This window comes from Budorcas taxicolor, chromosome 2 (assembly GCF_023091745.1).
Source record: "Budorcas taxicolor isolate Tak-1 chromosome 2, Takin1.1, whole genome shotgun sequence".
NCBI classification, from domain to species: Eukaryota; Metazoa; Chordata; class Mammalia; order Artiodactyla; family Bovidae; genus Budorcas; species Budorcas taxicolor.
In genome coordinates, this window is record NC_068911.1 from 42,264,291 (window position 1) to 42,280,698 (window position 16,408).

The 16,408-nt window shown below is 63.7% G+C and overlaps 2 protein-coding genes across 3 annotated transcripts; both read right to left on the reverse strand.

Annotated features, from left to right (window-relative positions):
- Window positions 1-39: 39 nt before the first annotated feature.
- ANTKMT (adenine nucleotide translocase lysine methyltransferase) lies at window positions 40-1,501 on the reverse strand. Of its 2 annotated transcripts, none has more exons than XM_052635720.1 (5): window positions 1,278-1,501; window positions 875-979; window positions 643-783; window positions 423-473; window positions 40-295 (listed from the first exon to the last, which is right to left on the reverse strand). In XM_052635720.1, exons 1-5 carry the CDS (start codon window positions 1,350-1,352, stop codon window positions 74-76), a joined length of 594 nt encoding a protein of 197 aa, XP_052491680.1. In that variant the 5' UTR covers window positions 1,353-1,501; the 3' UTR covers window positions 40-73. The 2 variants fall into 2 exon arrangements, with proteins under 2 accessions (XP_052491680.1, XP_052491679.1); XM_052635719.1 differs by having other exon boundaries at window positions 1,191-1,501.
- A 3,183-nt stretch (window positions 1,502-4,684) lies between these two features.
- On the reverse strand, window positions 4,685-6,684 carry METRN (meteorin, glial cell differentiation regulator). Its single transcript, XM_052636322.1, has 4 exons — window positions 6,587-6,684; window positions 5,902-6,302; window positions 5,089-5,148; window positions 4,685-5,001 (listed from the first exon to the last, which is right to left on the reverse strand). The coding sequence occupies exons 1-4, from the start codon at window positions 6,682-6,684 to the stop codon at window positions 4,685-4,687; spliced, it is 876 nt and encodes a 291-aa protein (XP_052492282.1).
- Window positions 6,685-16,408: the final 9,724 nt, after the last annotated feature.

Consider the following 16,408-nt stretch of genomic DNA (forward strand, 5'->3'; position numbering starts at 1 on the left):
ACCCAGCATAACCAAATAAATAAATATTAAAAAACAGAATCAGGGTGGAGCCCAGAGTCTTTATTGCGTACAGTCAGCCACTCTGAGAACTGGGTGTTCCAAGCATGGTGGCAGAACCGGGCCCTGGCACAGCCTGCCCAGCGGGCCTACCTCTGTGAATGTCATAGGCCCAGACTCGGTCCAGGCCCTCACCTACCACAGCCACAGGCTGCCAGGTGGGGAGGGGGAAGCGCCCAGACACCACGCGGGCTCCTGCAGGCAACTCTGCCTGCAGCTTGTCCTCCAGCAATGGGAGCTGTGGGAGAGAGGGGAGGGTGGCGTGGGCAGGCGGGTCATGGCTCCCCCTAGCAGCTCCTCCAGGCCCAGTGCCTACACTGGGGATGGCCTGGGCGTCCCATGGAGTCGGCAAACCCCAGACCTACCACACTAGGAGCCAGGAACACAGACACATTGTAGCAGTCCCTCAGGCTCACCTGCAGGAAAAGAAGTCACCCCAGCTGGGAAAGAGGTTTGGTGGGCATGGAGTCACCACAGCTTCCAAGGCCCAGCCCCAGCCTGCCAGGTGACAGAGGCACCATGCCAGAACTGGAAGCGTGGAGAGCAGGCGTGGGGTATGAGGGGATCCAGGGCTCCCTGGGTTACCTTCCAGAGGTCCTCACGGTGGTAGCGGACACTGCCAGCACAGCCTGCCCTCCAGGCACGCAGCCGCGCCAGTCCCACCAGCCAGGGGTTCAGCTCGTAGCCCACAGCGGGGCAGAGGCCGCACCTGTGGGCAGCCAGCACCTGTGGGCCCAGAGAGTCAGGTCCAAGAGACGCGGAGGCGCGCTCACAGAAAAGGTTATAGCAAAGATGTCCCCACACACACAGTCCTTACAATCCTACCGTCCCCAGAGCCCAGGTCCACTGTCTTCCCAGGACGACCTCGCAGCAACGACAATACGTGCTCCACCTGCCTGGCACTCGCGCCGACATAGGGCACCTGGACGCGGAAGGCGGGGCTGTGAGGGTGGGGCCCGCCTCCCAGGCCTCCTCTCTGGGCGAGGGATGTCAGGTCCCACTTGAAGCGAGCCCCACCCCACAGCCCCGCCGGCCCAGCGCAGCAGCACCCTCCGCCTCATACCTGCGCTCAGCGCCCCGCCCCAGCCCGGCCCACTCGGCCGGCGCAGGCTTGCCGCGCCCCGGCCCCGCACCTGCAGGCGCAGCGGCACGCGGCGGAAGCCTGGCTGCAGCAGCAGCGCCCACATGGCGTAGACTGCCAGGCCCGAGCCCGCCGCCACCTGCAGCAGCTCCAATGGGCCCGGCCGCCGCTCGCGCAGCTCCGTCAGCGCCTCAGCCGGGTCGTCCTGCTCCATGGCTGCGGGGCACTGGCTTAGGGGCGTCCCGCCGCAGGGACCCTACCCCACTCAGGCCCGAGATCCTCACGCCCCAGCACCGGGCCAGAGACAGCCCCTCCCCGCCGCCCTCGGCCTGCACCGCGCAGCTCCTTCCGGCTCCGCGCCCTCCCGACCCGGGTGGCCGACGCCGGAAGGGGCGGGGCGGCGGCCTCACCGAGACGCCGGAAGCGGCCGGTCCGTTCGCGTCCCTTTTCCCCCGGGTCCCGGGCCCGTGCTGCGGGTTCCGGGGCGACCCTCGGGTTCTGGCCGCACAGCACGCGGCCAGTAGCGCTCGTCCCTTAGCCGCGGACGTTGCTGCAGACCCTAGTGCGGCGCGTCCCAGAGCGGGGGCCGCCCGCGGGCGGAGGCCCGTGCGGTCTGGCTGGAGCCCATGGGCGGCGGTCCGCCTGCGAGGAAGGGCTCGCGAGGCTGAGGCGGCGACCAGCACACCCCGATCGCCCGCCGAGCCCAGGAGCAGTCTTGGGGGGCCTGGGCCCTCCCACGGCTGAAGGCAAAGAGCCCGAGTGCGCGGGAAACGCCGGGCTCTGCAGAGGCGGGGGCGGGAGGTTGGGCTCCGCTGAGGGGCCGGAGGGGGATTGACAAGAATTCAGCAGAACCGAGAAGACAGATGGCTGTCTCAGCGAGACGGGAGGGGAGACGAATACGAGGGGCTGGACCCTCTGGCAACTGGCCCAGCCATGGGAGTGGGAGCAAGAGCCCCAGACCACCTCCCTTCTCCAGAAAGCATCACACACACAAAGAAAGATCGAGCTCCCAGAAGTACCCTGGCAGAACTTGGGAACGGGAGAAGGAACTGGCAGGACAGAGCCAGGAGACGCTCCTGAGGCCAGAAGGCCTTGAGTGGTAGAAACTTGTCTGCACACAGGCTCCTCCTCCATCCATGGCCCGTCAGGAGGCCCAGCGGGACGGACGCTGCTTCAGGCAACGTGGACCTGCCGGATACCACTGTCCCCTCCCCCCGCGAAGTGCAGACTGCTTCACACTGGGGCCTCGCTGCCACCAGCGTGGACGACAGGTTTCCTTGTGCCCTGCTCCGGAGACCTGAGTACTGGAGAGGAGGAGGGCTGCTCCCACCCCCAACGCAGCATCTCCTGCCTCCTTCCTGGCTCCCACTGCCCCTCCCCAGAAAGGGAGGAGGTGCACTGGGCTTACACAGCATCCCATTCTTGCCTCTTTAGTTCCTCAAATTATTCCTGGTGCCTGGCACAGCACCTGACACCTAGAAGAAACTCAATAAAAGCTGGTCAAGTGAATGACAGCGCCTACCCAGACTCCCCCGTGAGCTCATTCACAAGTCCTCCACTTTCACACCTGCATCTGCCTGTCACCTTTGGGCACCGGAGCACACCTCCGTGAGTACAGGCGCCCAGCGAGGCCCCCAAAGGCATCTGCTCCCATAGCCCCGGCCCACATGCTCACCCACACCTTTCCCTTTGGCCCCTTCCTGGAGAGCAGGCATGAAGCTCCTGGCCTAGGCCTTCCTGGTGCCTCCCAAAGCACCCTGGGGCTCCTTTGGTCCTGTTGACCACACCCACTCCTGCTCTTTCTGCTCCTCCTGAGCTGGTTGCAAAGCCAACACTTTCTCTGGAGGAGGATGTGTGCATCAGAGGTTCTTCGTTAGAGGCACTTCCTGGGGCAGGTGGGTAGAGGCCAGTGTCCAGCCGAGGGCCCACCCCAAGGCAGCTGCCCTACATTTTTATGACAGATGGTCCCAGAGGCAATCCACAGTGACCACTGGGTGTGGCCGTAGGCCTCTCTCCAAAGAAGAGGAGAGCTGGCCAGAGAATCATGCCAAGAGCCAAGGGTAAGGCATCCCTCAGGTCTGGAGGGGAAGCCCTCCTTGACCAGGGCCTCTGCAGAGAGGAGGGGGCAGGAGAGCACACCCCCCTCCTTCTCTGGTCTTTACTGAGACACTCCCTGTTGGGGGGGAGGGAAACAGGTATACAACGGTCTGGTCGAGGAGAGAGGTCCATGGGAGATCCAAATGTGGGGTCATCAGTATGTTGGTGGTATTTAAAGGCAGAAGGCTGGCCTTGCTCAGGATGCACTTGGAGGGGAGGTCTGGGGCCTGAGCCCCAAGCAATCCAGGATTGCCAGTCTGAGTCTGGGGGAGCAAGAGGCTCTGAAAGGAACCTTAAGAACAGCAGAGGTGGGAGGAACCCAGGGATGCTTGCCCTCCAGGGTGACTGTACCCCCCGTCACAGTTCTCAGCAGTCCCCTCAGCAAGCAGCCCGTCCGAGGGAAGAAGTATGTCCCCCCAGCACTGTAGCCTTAGACGGTCTGCCCCACGGAAACTCCAGAGCAGCTACTGGAGTGTCGCACTCTCTGCACAGGGCATGGCCACATGAGGCACCGACACCAGCTGAGTCTGGCAGTAGGCGCCCCAAGGAACCTTGCTCCCTTCCTGCCGGCAGGATGGCAGGGCTACTTCTCCAGTAAGGACTGGAAGGAAAGTTGTATCTGGGGCTCAGCCCAGGAATCTCCCCAGATATGAGCTATGGGACTGGGTCAGCAGAGCCAGCTTGTTCCAGCTTCCGAAGTCCCCCATGCACAGCCCCTCACCCCCTTCTCTTCCCCCCACCCCCCACCTGGCACTGGGCCTCTCAGCCTCAGGGCCTTCGGCATGGTCCAAGGCAATGACAACTAGGCCACTGGGGAGAGGTGGTGGAAATGGTCCTGAAGAGACCCCACTGTGTGCCCCCACCCACTGGAAATGGGCAACAAATAGGACCCCTGCAGGAGAGACCCCCACAGCTGTGGGGGAAGCACATCGGAGGGGCCTGGGGACAGAAGCCCATTCTTCCCCGTGGGTGGGGTGGGGCCAGGGTGACTGCTGGGCTTGCGACACACCACTTGGGGAAGTCGGCAGGTTGCCAAACCGCAGCCCCTTCCTTCAGGGTGGGAAGTGGGGTTGCCTGGCTGCCCACCTGAGACCTTGGGGGTTACGGCCCCTTTTCATTCCCACTCTGAGCAGTAGAAGCACCTGGCATCGGGGCAGCAGACCGAGGGTCACGTGAGAGGGGGTCCCTGCGTGCCCCCAACAGCAGCCCCTCGCCTGGGCATGGGCTGCGTGGCTGCGGTCTTGGGCTCTCTGAAGCGGGAGCTGTGCATCCCCTGAGGCCGTGGGAGGAGAGAACGGAGTGAGGCGGCCTGGGCTGGGGGCCACGTGCACACTGGCTCACCCATTCAGCGCTCTCACTGGTCATCACTGTTACCTCAAAAGCAGGTGATGCTGTGATGCCGTCCGCAGGCTACCTCCCACCCTCCCCAGCACCCTGTTCCCAGGCCTGTCAGTCCAGCACCACCTCGCAGGGGTGCAGGTGGTCAGCGTGGGCAGCTGCGTAGGCACGGCTGAATTCCTGGAGGCGGGGAGCGCAGCCCAGCCAGGCCTCACCAAAGCGGCTCCAGCCCATGAAGAGGAAGGTGCCAGGGCCGGGGTGCACACCACAGTGCAGTGGGATGCGAATGGAGGCCTGCCCCTGGCCCCCGGAGCCCCCCACCCAGAAAACCGGCAGTGTCTGGCGGAGGACGCAGGCAGCTGCCACGGTGATGACAGATTCCTGTAGCTCTGCGTCGTGGGCGACTCCAAGGATGCTTCCATAGATCACTGTGGGGACACGTGTTGGCCAGTGGCCTCAGGGGAAGACAGGCCCCCAGCTCCTCCCCACCACCTGCCCTGCAGCGGGGCACTCACCAAAGTCACTGGTGCACACGGCCAGGAGGAGCTCGGCATCACTGCAGGGTCTACAGGTAGCTGACATGCAGGGCAGGTCAGGAGTGGAGCCCTGAGCCCTCCCCCTGCTGGACACTCCTGTGTCCAGGGTGAGGGCAAGCTCCCAGACCCCCCTCAGGGCCTGATGGCACCTGGGGTCTCAGGGAACTTGTGTGCACACTCTGAAGACAGCCTGCACTTGTAACGCTAAAGGCTCATGTGTGTATGATGCACACACAGCCATGAGCCAGCACGCAGGCATAGGGCCCAAAGGCCTGGAGCTGCAGGGCCGGGTTCCTGCCCGTCTTCCACATAGCACCAGCAGGCAGTAACTCCCTGTCTCCCAGAGCTGCTTCCTGGGGCGCAAAGACACCAGCCCAGCCCGCGGGGCAGGAGGTTATGATGGGTTCGGGGGTCAGGGGACAGAGCAGACAGCGACCCCATCCCCGGTGGGGTCAGGCTCCGACCTCCAGGAGAGCAAAGAGCTGGGCCTGGTGCCCTGCGGGGAGGCGGGGCTGCGTCTCCATGGTGACGGGCTCAGAGTGGACTTCTGTTGCACTGGGCTGGGGGAGGGGAGGGAGGTCACCGCCGGGCCAGGGAGCCCTGGACAGCTTTGGCCGCCATCCCCTCCCCCAGCCCTTCAGGACCAGGGGCCGGGGTGGCCCTGCCTGGTCTCACCTTCTAGGATTCTGCCCCCCGCCCCTCCCCACCTGCCCTGCCTGTGACAAGCCGCCTCAGTTTCTCCTCCGGTGCGGTGGGGAGGACAGTCAGTTCTCCACCCAGACCCGCACTCACCATCCGCTCCAAGGCTGCGGGCCTGCGGGGGCAGCTCCAGACGCCCGTCCTCCCGCAGCTCGAAGCGGAAGGAGGCCACGCGGCGGCTGAGGTCGGGATGCGGGGTGGCCTGCAGGAAGAGGGCCCGGCGCTCGCGCGGACCCCAGCGCGCGCATCGGGCCCCAGCCGGGCCCTGGCCCTCGGCCAGCAGCAACTCTAGCGCGCCGCCCGCCCGCTCCGCGAAGACTTGGGCGCCTGCGAAGGGCCGCGTCGGCCGCCAACAGACGATGCCCGGCTGCGCGCCAGGCTCGGAGCCGCCCAGGGTGAGGCGCAGCGCCCCGGCCGGGTACAGCCACTCGATCTCGCCCTCCGCACAGGCCAGGGAGAGCTGTCCCACGCTGCCGGGCTCCTGGGTCAGGCCGCTGCGGACGGACAGGCGGCGCTGAGACGGGCGGCCCGAGTCCCCACCCGGCCAGCCCGTTCCCCTTGCACTCCGTCCCCGGAAGCACCAAGAGCCGCGTCCACTTGGCGGAGAACGAAACTGAGGCCCGGGGTGCAGAGACTGGGAGGCGAAGGTGGCAAAGGCAAGGATTCGGCGCCGGGACAGAGCGCCCGAGAGGGCAGGCGGCACATCTCCCAGCCCGCGCCTAAGAGGCGCACACAGCACATGGGGTTGGCCCGTGGGGGCTTCCAGTGGGGCTCGTACCTGCCCCTCCAGCTGCAGCGGTCCTCCGAGTAGCCGGCGCGAGCGGCCGCGGCCAAGAGGCAGAAGCAAAGTGCGCAGAGCAGCGCAGCGGTCGGCATGGCGCGGGGGACGCGCGGGGGACGCGCGGGGGACGCGCGGGGGCCCGGCGGGAGCAGCCGGGGCCTTGGCCCCGGACCCGCACAGCCCAGACAGCCCGCGCCGCTTGCCACGCACGGTGCGGGAGCCTGAGAGCGGCTCAGGCAGTGGGCGGGCCGGACGGCCAATCGCGCCGCGGGCCCCGAACTTTCCACCAATCGCAGCGGCGCTCTCGAGGTGGGCGGATCGCCAGGGGCCCGGGAGGCGCCGGGAAAGGGGCTCCGCGGACGGGGAGTTCTGTGTCACCTCCTCAAGGTACCCCTACTCCCCACCCGCCTTCACCCTCGCCCTGCACGCCGCCGTCCTGCTCGGGCCCCTGTCCTCCAGGCCTTCGGCGGCAGTGGTGCCCACTGGAACATCTGGGGTAGGGGGGCTTCATCTGGGGTACTCTCTCCAAGTATGGTACCTGGGCCTGCGTCCCCCATCTCTCCCCAGCCTGGCCCTGGTGACTTCCCACATGACAGGTGGGTAACCCCGGGATGCGGGCTCAGGCTCGGTGAAGAAGCAGGAGCAAGAACAGCCCTAGCCCCGGAGTCAGGCCCTGGTATGTCGCGCCAAGCTGGAGCTGGGCCCACTCTCTTAGAGGAAACTCGCAGCCAGTGTCACTGTGGAGGCCAGGGCAGGAGGAGAGGTGGGTGGCGATCAGCTTGGGGATTGCAGAGATGGCAAGATAAAAGGGAGGACAGCAGGCAGCCTTCGCAAAGGCCTCATGGTGTGGACCCAGTGGACAGGCCCCAAAGAGCCTGGTGAAACGTTGGGGCTGGATTATCGAGGCCTCAGGCCCAGACTCAGAACTGCAGCCTCAGTACTGGACCGCTTGGGGTCCCTAAGAGCTTTGGCTGACAAAGACCCTCTGCTGTCTCTGGGTGTGAGGTCCCCCCGCCCCAGCCTCCTGCTGCCCTGGGCCAGAAGTCCACCCTGACAGATGAGGCAGACAGAGCCAGCGGGAAGGCGACATTGGAGCTGCTGCCAGACCGAGCAGACCACCGCCTCTTCCCCGGCCCCACAGCCCTTCCAGGCCAATGAAAAGCCAGGCACCCACAGGGCTCAAGGGCTCAGTTGCCCCTGGCCCTAGGCAAGGCGGGTGGGAAAGTGAAAGTGTTAGTCACTCAGTCATGTCCAACTCTTTGTGACCCCATGGACTGTAGCCCACCAGGCTCCTCTGTCCATGGGATTCTCCAGGCAAGAATACTGGAATGGTTTGCCACACCCTCCTCCAGGGAAGCTTCTCAACCCAGGGATGGAACCCAAGTCTCTATGTCTCCTGAACTGGCAGGTGATGGGTTCTTTACCACTAGCACCACCTGGGAAGCCTCTCAGTGAAGTAAGCCAGTCGCAAAAGATGAGTCTACTCACATGAAATACCAAAACAGTCAAATTCATAGTGAAAAATTAGAATGGAGGTTGCTTGGGGCAAGGCGATGGGGAATTGGTGCTTAATGGGGACAGGGTGTTCATCTGGGAGGAACAGAGTGTTCTGGGGGTGATAGTGGTGACAGTGGTTTGACACACACACACTCGACACCCCAGTACACTTGGAAATGGTGAAGATGCTAAGCTTTATATGTATTTTACCCAACTACGAATTTAGAAAGGGGCACACAGGCCAAAAAAGATTAAAAAAAAAAAAAAAAGATTTTCATGACCCAGATAACCACGATGGTGTGCTCACTGACCTAGAGCCAGACATCCTGGAGTGTGAAGTCAAATCGGCCTTAGAAAGCATCACTATGAACAAAGCTAGTGGAGGTGACGGAATTCCAGTTGAGCTATTTCAAATCCTGAAAGATGATGCTGTGAAAGTGCTGCACTCAATATGCCAGCAAATTTGGAAAACTCAGCAGTGGCCACAGGACTGGAAAAGGTCAGTTCTCATTCCAGTCCCAAAGAAGGGCAATGCCAGAGTGTTCAAACTACTGCACAATTGCACTCATCTCACACTAGCAAGGTAATGCTCAAAATTCTCCAAGCCAGGCTTCAACAATACATGAACTGTGAACTTCTAGATGTTCAGACTGGATTTAGAAAAGGCAGAGGAACCAGAGATCAAATTGCCAACATTCACTGACTATGTCAAAGCCTTTGACTGTGTGGATCACAACAAACTGGAAAATTCTTAAAGAGATGGGAACACCAGACCATCTTACCTGCCTCCTGAGAAGTCTTGTATGCAGGTCAAGAAACAACAGAACTGGACATGGAACAGACTGGTTCCAAATTGGGAAAGGAGCATGCCAAGGCTGTATATTGTCACCCTGCTTATTTAACTTATATGCAGAGTACATCATGGGAAATACCAGGCTGGATGAAGCACAAGGTGGAATCAAGATTGCCGGGAGAAATATCAATAACCTCAGATACACAGATGATACCACCCTTATGGCAGAAAGTGAAGAAGAAATAAAGGGTCTCTTGGTGAAAGTGAAAGAGAAGAGTGAAAAAGTTGGCTTAAAGCTCAACATTCAGAAAACGAAGATCATGGCTTCTGGTCCCATCACTTCATGGCAAATAGATGGGGAAACAATGGAAACAGTGACAGACTTTATTTTCTTGGGCTCCAAAATCACTGTAGATGGTGACTGCAGCCATGAAATTAAACGACGCTTGCTCCTTGGAATTAAAAAGCGGAGACATTACTCTGCCATCAAAGGTCTGTCTAGTCAAGGCTATGGTTTTTCCAGTAGTCATGCATGGATGTAAGAGTTGGACTATAAAGAAAGCTGAGCCAGAAGAATTGATGCTTTTGAACTGTAGTGTTGGAGAAGACTCTTGAGAGTCCCTTGGACTGCAAGCAGATCCAACTAGTCCATCCTAAAGGAGATCAGTCCTGAATATTCACTGGATGCTGAAGCTGAAACTCCAATGCTTTGGCCATCTGATGTGAAGAGCTGACTCATTGGAAAAGACCCTGATGTTGGGAAAGATTGAGGGCAGGAGGAGAAGGGGACGACAGAGGATGAGATGGTTGGATGGCATCACCAACTCGATGGACATAAGTCTGAGTAAACTCCAGGAGTTGGTGATGGACAGGGAAGCCTGGCGTGCTGCAGTCCATGGGGTCGCAGAGAGTCAGACACAACTGAGCGACTGAACTGAGCTGAGCACAGGGCATGGCACTGAGCAAAGGAGTCTCCAGTGGGAGGAAGGGAACGGGAATCCCGGTCAGTCACATTTGCTGAGACCTAGGTCCAGTTCTGGAGGGACCCTCAGCGCCCTGGACCGCCCTTGCCCCAGGCTGGCGAAGCTGACAGAGGGCTTCAGGCGCCCTCCGGTGTCAGTGTGGGGAGTTGCTTCAGACCCTCCTTCCGCTGGCTGGGGGCCTTGGCTCCCCACACTCCCTGTCCGCCCCTCCCACCCTGAGAATGGGACAGTGTCCCTGGGTTTCTGGGAGGGGCTCCTAAAGAGTGATCTGGTCTGTCAAGGGCACAAGCCTGGCCCTGAGGTGGCCCCCTGATAGCAAGCTTCCCCTTCCTCCTGCCCAGCTGCTTCTTCAAGGGCTGGGTGGTGGCGCTGTCACCTGCGGAAGAAGACCCCGCAGGCTGCCTCTGCTCACAGCTCCTGGCCCTGCAGCCTGTGAGGGGTGCTTCTCTGAAGCGCCCAGTGTGGTTAGCCATCAGAGATCTGATGCCCACACCAAAAAGCCCAAAAGGCTGTGGACGCAGAAGACATGCTTGGTAAATACCCAGAGAGTGAGTGTGTGGATGGACAAATGACACCCCAAATCTCAGGTAACTCCCCAACGCTGTGTTCCGTTGGAGGCTCTTGTGTGTCCCCCCAGCTCCAGACCCTGCAGTGCCCTGACCCTCCAAAATGGGCTTCTCTCCACTTCCCACTCAGAGCCCAGGTCCTGGCTGGGGACAAGCAGATGGTGGAACCAGGAGCAGTCTCAGGTGGGCCATGCCCTCCGGCAAGGGGCAGCCCTGCAGGTGCAGGGCACAGGTGAGGGGCACGCAAGATCAGGGTGGGGCTGGGCCGTCCGGGGCCTGTGGGAGCCGCACAAAGCCCAGGCGGAGTCAGTGGGGATGGACGGATGGAAACAACACCCCAGGTCTGGTTGGCGCCCCGGGCAAACCAGGAACAGGAAGCTGGCCAGTGGGAGGCAGGAACTGGCTTCAAGGGATCGGCTAGCAGAGCTGTTCCTGAGGAAATGGTGGGAAAGCCCAGAGGGGTCAAGTTTCCCCAGCTGCCAAGACCTCTCCTTTGGGCTCCCGTTTCAGCAAAATCGAGGAGAGGGAGAGACGTGGGCTGAGCAGAGGCCAGCTGAGCCTGTGGCCCCAGCTGAGCCTGTGGGCACCCAGACCCCCGCAGCCAGGACTTCCTGAAGGTGTGCTGCAGCTGACCTGGGGCAGAGCGCCGTCACCCTTGGAGGGGCTGGGGGCTGGAGACACCAAGATGGTTCCCACAACCGAGAGCCACGTGGTGCCAGGAAGCTGCCACCCAGTGGCACACTCCAGGGGTGCCACAATCAACACTGGCCTGAAGGCTCCTGGCCAGCCTGACCTAGGGAGCCCCAGGGTGCTGGAGGGACCGGCCCTCCCAGAGACCCGATCAGGGAACAGTCACATCTGTCAGCTCTCACGGCAACCTGAACAACCTCTGGTTCCCCTTCACCTGCACAGCCCCCACCTTGTTCCCAGCTGCACTCTGGCCTGGCCCACATATGAGCCTGTACCTTAGGACACATGGCAAGTTTCCTCCCTTGACAAGAAGACCACTGCCTCCCTCATGCCGCCCCACTACACCTTGCATCTTCTTCAGGAGCCAAAAATGCAGCTGCAGATTGATTTGCAGCTGAGCTAAAAATAACCACCAGGCTCCAGCCAGGGCCGGGGAAAATATCCCATTGCTAGGAGACAACGTTACTGGGAAACCGCCATTGCTAGGCAACTGGGTTGCTTGGTGACAGCTGGGCCCTGAGTCATACTCAGCCCTGGCCACTCCACCCCCCTCACCCCCTCCCCCTGCCTTGGTGAGTCGGGCCTGGGTCCCAGGAGGAGGGAAGGCAGGGAGCAAAAGCTAGAGGCAGCAGAGGCCTGCCACCCACCCGCCCGCCACCTCCCACAGCTGCCAGGGCCACCCCACGCTGTGAGGTTCTCACTTCCCTGGGCTCCCATCGGGCTTCAGAGTGCTGAGGACCGTCAAACACACCTGTGGCCTCCCCATGCCACGTGGTCCCCCCCGCCACGTGGTCGCCCCTGCAGCCCTCTCGGGGCCCCTGCCTCTGGGTGGGGAGCAGGGCCAGTGGGGGCAACAGTGTCCATCCTCCCTGCGGGTCCAGGGCACCCTGACCTCTGGGGAGCATGAGGCTGTCCCCACCCGTGCTACACCAGGATCTCCAGGGCGACCCCTTGCGTGGGGCCCCTCTTACTTTCCAAGAGGGGACCTGCTTGTCTGAGGCCCCACCCCGGAGGGCGGACCTGAGCCCAGGTTTGTGATCCCGGAGCACACACCTCACCCCACGAGGAAGGAACCCCCGTGAGGAGGTCAGGCCTGCAGAGCCGCGAGGTAAGCAGCTCCGTTCCCCGATGTGACTGTGGCTTCCTCTCAGGGCACAGTGTGCCAATGGCCTTTAGTCCTCACCCCCTCATGCTGCAGAGCTGGAGACCCCCTGCTGCCTGGGCTAGGGAGACTCCTCTGTGCCCAGGCATCAAGATGAGGGGATCTCCAGGTGAGGGGTGCCCCAAGTGAGTGCAGGGGTGTTTATGTGATGTGGTGATCAGGTGAGGGGTGTCCCAGGTGAGGGGAGCTCCAGGGGAGGAGAGCTCCAGGGGAGGGGAGCTCCAGGTGAGAGGCACTCTGGGTGAGGGAAGCTCCAGGGAAGGGGAGCCCCAGGTGAGGGGAACCCCAGGGGAGGGGAGCTTCAGGGGAGGGGTGCTCCAAGTGGGGGGGAGCCCCAAGTGAGGGGAGCCCCAGGGGAGGGGAGCCCCAGGTGTTGGCCACAGCCTGCTCTCTGCCTGGGCCCTGGCACTTGCTGAGGGGCGAGAGCCCCTCAAAATGCAAAGTGAAGCCCTGCCTCCCAGTCAGGGCATTGTGCACACCGGGGTCAGGGCCCGGGCTGCCCCATTGCCCCCTGCCACCGGGGCTGAGCCCACATGGAGGTGACGGGCTGGGTCAGACAGCACTCCCCAGTCACCCCAGGCCTCATGCACCCCCACCCACCCCACCAGGCCCCCTCCTTTGGTCAGGGTCAGCAGGGCGGGGCGCCAGTCCCCACCACACCCAGAGCTGTCCTCACCCACACAGCTGCCTGAGCGGCACCGCCCAGGCCAGTGCGGAGGGCCAGCCTGCCTTCCTCCCGCTGCCGCGCCTCACACCAGGCCCCCTGGGTCTGCTTCCCGTCAAAATGTTGCTGACAACAGCCGGTTTCATTTTCTATTAAGGTTCTCAGGGGGCTGCTTCTCCGCCCTGAGGCTCTTTCCTGGAGCAAAGACCCCGCTTTGCTCCCCCCCGAACACCTGGTCCCTCTGCTGACTCCCAGGAGGTCCCGAGGTGGGCAGTATGAGCCTCGGTCCTCCACCCCGTGTCTGCTGGGAGTCCTGGCATCCCCAAGGGCCCAGACAGAGCCTTCCGCATCCTCCCCGCCCCGCCCCGTCCCGCCCTCTCTGCAGGCCTATTCCAGAGGTAATGTGCCTCAGGACCTTTGCACACCCCTTCTTGGACAACTTCCTTTGCCCTCTCTCTCTTGGGGACTCAGTTTAGTGTCCTGTCCTCAGGAGCCCCCCCCACCACCACCCTCGGAGGTCTCCATCACGTGGCCCTCTTGAACCTCCATCGCGCTCATCTCTCCAAAATGATCTCCTGGTCACTTGTTTCTCTGCTCTGCGGGTGCGCAACTGTGTCCCCCGCTGAAGGGGGTTCCGGGCCTGGTACCCACAGGTGCGCGGAGGATGCGATGGCCGCGCGGTGAAGGGGGCCCGGCCGTCCGCTCCGCAGGAGGGGCCGGGAGGGGGAGGGTCGGACCGCTGGCGCCCAAGGGCTCCATCCTCTGGGCCCCGCTGGATTCGGGGTCCCCGCCGCTCCTCCGAGGCAGGGCTCGCTCTAGCCTGGCTCTCCGTTCGCGGGCCTGGACCTTCCTTCCCCTCCCTCCTGCCCTCGCCGGCCCTCCTCTCCGCTCCCCGCCCCCGCCGCCGCGCGCCGTGTTTGTTATTGTGCGGGCGCCCGTGGCAAGGGGGAGCGGGGGCGCGTGCCGGGGCGGCGCGTGCCCGTGGGCGCCGCGGCGGGAGCGCGCTGTGCGCGCGGGAGGGCGCGGCGGGGCGGGGCGGGGCTCGGCATCCTCGGCACCCCGCCCGGGCTCGGCAGCCCGGATTGGCTACCGGCGCCGGGAGCGCGCGAGGGAGCGGCGCGTAAGGCCGGGCGGGGGGCGCGCGCGGCTCCGCCGGCGGCCGCGGAGGAGCGCGAGGAGGAGGGCGGTGGAGGAGCGCGGGGAGGAGGGCGAGGGGAGGGAGGAGGCGCCCGCCCGGCTCCCTGCAAAGCGGCCTTATTTATCTGGGCACAGCCATAGCCTCCCCGGTGGGAGGCTCGGGCGGCCGATCCTCTCCCACCGGGGAGCTCCTCTCGGGGGGGCAGCGGAGGGGCCCGGCCAGGCCGGACGCGGGGCGCGGGGCGCGGCCGGGCCCTGCTGACAGGCCAGCACCTCGGTCGCCTCCTCGCCTCGCCGGTGCCCATGCCGGGCTCCCCATGACAGGAGGACGCCCGGTGGACAGCGTGGCATGAGCCAGGAGCCCGGGCCGAGGTAAGGTGTGTGTGCCGGGCCAGGCTACAAGGCGGGGAGGGGGCAGGCCACAGCACCGCGGAGGCCACAATGAGCAGGAGGCTGGGAGGGGGCTTGGGACAGCGCCGCCGCCACCCCCGCCCCCCCGAGGGCTTACGTAACCGCAGCCCCTTCCCTGGCGGCTGCAGCTGGGCCTCCAGCCCTGCCAGACCTTCCCCCAGCCTTCACCCCAGTGGCTGCCTGGTTGAGGCCCGATCCCCATGGCAACTGGACCAAGGCCTGTGGGTCGGTGCCACCGTGCTCTTCCCCCGTGGACGCCGAATTACAAGCCCCCAGCTGGGCTGCCTGGGTGAGATCCCAGACCCCACAGCACTCAGGACTCCTCACCCCAGCACCATGAGCCCCTGTGCTGGAGACAGGTGTTAGATACAGTTACACTCCAGGAGGAGCTTGTGAACGCGAGGCCCAGTCGCTGACCTGCCCCTGGACACCTGAGCCTGGCCCTGCATGGAGCCGCCACAGTGGGAGGTCGAGGGGAAGGGAGGGCGCTGGCCACATGTGCTCTGGAGGAGGGGCTGGGCGCTGGCCAAGGCTGGAGGGCCCCAGAAGCAGAGCTGGGCACCCTGAGACTTGCTGGGGGAGGGTCTGTCCTTCTGGGGGTTTAAGTGGGTCGAGGAGTCCCCCCACCCATGACCCGAGAAGGAGAGAAGGTCTGGCTGTTGGAGCCTCCAGGAGCCTGCAGCCTGGTGGCCACTCCTCCACCCCTCCCAGCCTCTGCACGGGAGGGTTTCCCTCCATGGACAGGGCCCACGGACCAGGGACAGGGCCCATGGACCAGGGACAGTCCAGGCCCCCATGGCGCCAGGCAGAGCCTGGGGCCCTTTCTTCCCACAGATGCCTTCGAAGGATGCTGGACGGCAGCCTTGGGGCAGGAGGCCTGGGCGGGTTGGGAGCCTGAGAGGTTTGGGGTCCCCCAGGGCGACCCACTGGCTCCATAGGAGGTGGCCCTAGGGCTAGCTGAGGCTGTCTGGGGAGGAGGGGTATTCAAGACCCAGTCCCAAACACGGGCAGAGCGGGGAGTCCGTGCAGGCCCCAGGGGACCCCAGGACTCACTTAGCGCGGTGCCCTGCTGCCTCTGTGGCCTGGCTCCCCCTCACCGGGGGCCTGGGGGGCCTCTGCCTCCCCTTGCTGTGGGCCAGGCCTATGGGCATCTCTGACGCTGTGAGGGTTCACGGGGCCGATGCCATCCTCCAGCTCACAGCCACTTTCGGGGCACTCACACAAGTCCTGTCGCCCACTAGTGAGAAGGGACCAAGTAGCTGGTGGTTGGAGCACCCGGACACTCACGCCAGCTGGGCCCATCCTCAAGAAGGGCCGCACTGCGGGGACCAGGGAGACCTCTCGCCTGGAGGCTGGGGAAGGGTTCCTGGGCTGGCACTGTGAGCTGTCTGCAGCCCCCATGTCGTCACACGTGGGAGCTGCGGCTGTGTCTGAGGGCTGGCTTGAGGGACGAGCGGAGGTTGGCAGCAAAGTGGGTGGCCCCAGAACCTCCCCTCCAGTCACCCGGGGGAGCCTCAGTCAGACCCACTGCAGAGGGTGGCTTGGCCTCCCTGGGCAGTGTTTGAGGCACTGGATGCCCCAGGCCCTGGAGGGCGTGGACCCTTCAGAGCAGAGAGGCCTGGAGCCTGGCTCGTACTCCCAGAGGAGCCCGGTGCCACGTGGCTGAGCTGCCCCTGAGCGTTGGCCATAGGACGTGCTCTGCTGGAGCACCAACTCGGCTCTCTCTTGAGGCCCATGTGCTGCCTTTCCAGAGGCCCGGGTGCCTGGGTGGGGCAGCCTGCACCCCCCAAGCATCTCTGAGCTGGGGGCGGGAGGGGAGCGCTGCTGCTAGGACGTGTGCAACGTGGTAGGGATGTGCGTGTGCCTGAGTCACAGAGCTTGTCACGAAATGTGTCAGCCCGTGCCATGTCCCCAAC

Bases quoted from the DNA above. Each gene is read 5' to 3' on its own strand.
- METRN (XM_052636322.1), bottom strand. From the start codon at position 6,684: ATGCCGACCGCTGCGCTGCTCTGCGCACTTTGCTTCTGCCTCTTGGCC. The intron at 5,149-5,901 runs GTGAGTGCGGGT...CCTGCATGTCAG, and splicing joins CCGCAGCCTTGGAGCGGATG to CTACCTGTAGACCCTGCAGT. The intron at 5,002-5,088 runs GTGAGTGCCCCG...GTGTCCCCACAG, and splicing joins CGTGTGCACCAGTGACTTTG to TGATCTATGGAAGCATCCTT.
- ANTKMT (XM_052635719.1), bottom strand. From the start codon at position 1,352: ATGGAGCAGGACGACCCGGCTGAGGCGCTGACGGAGCTGCGCGAGCGG. The intron at 980-1,190 runs GTGCGGGGCCGG...TTCCGCGTCCAG, and splicing joins GCGTGCCGCTGCGCCTGCAG to GTGCCCTATGTCGGCGCGAG. The intron at 474-642 runs GTAACCCAGGGA...CTTTTCCTGCAG, and splicing joins ACCGTGAGGACCTCTGGAAG to GTGAGCCTGAGGGACTGCTA.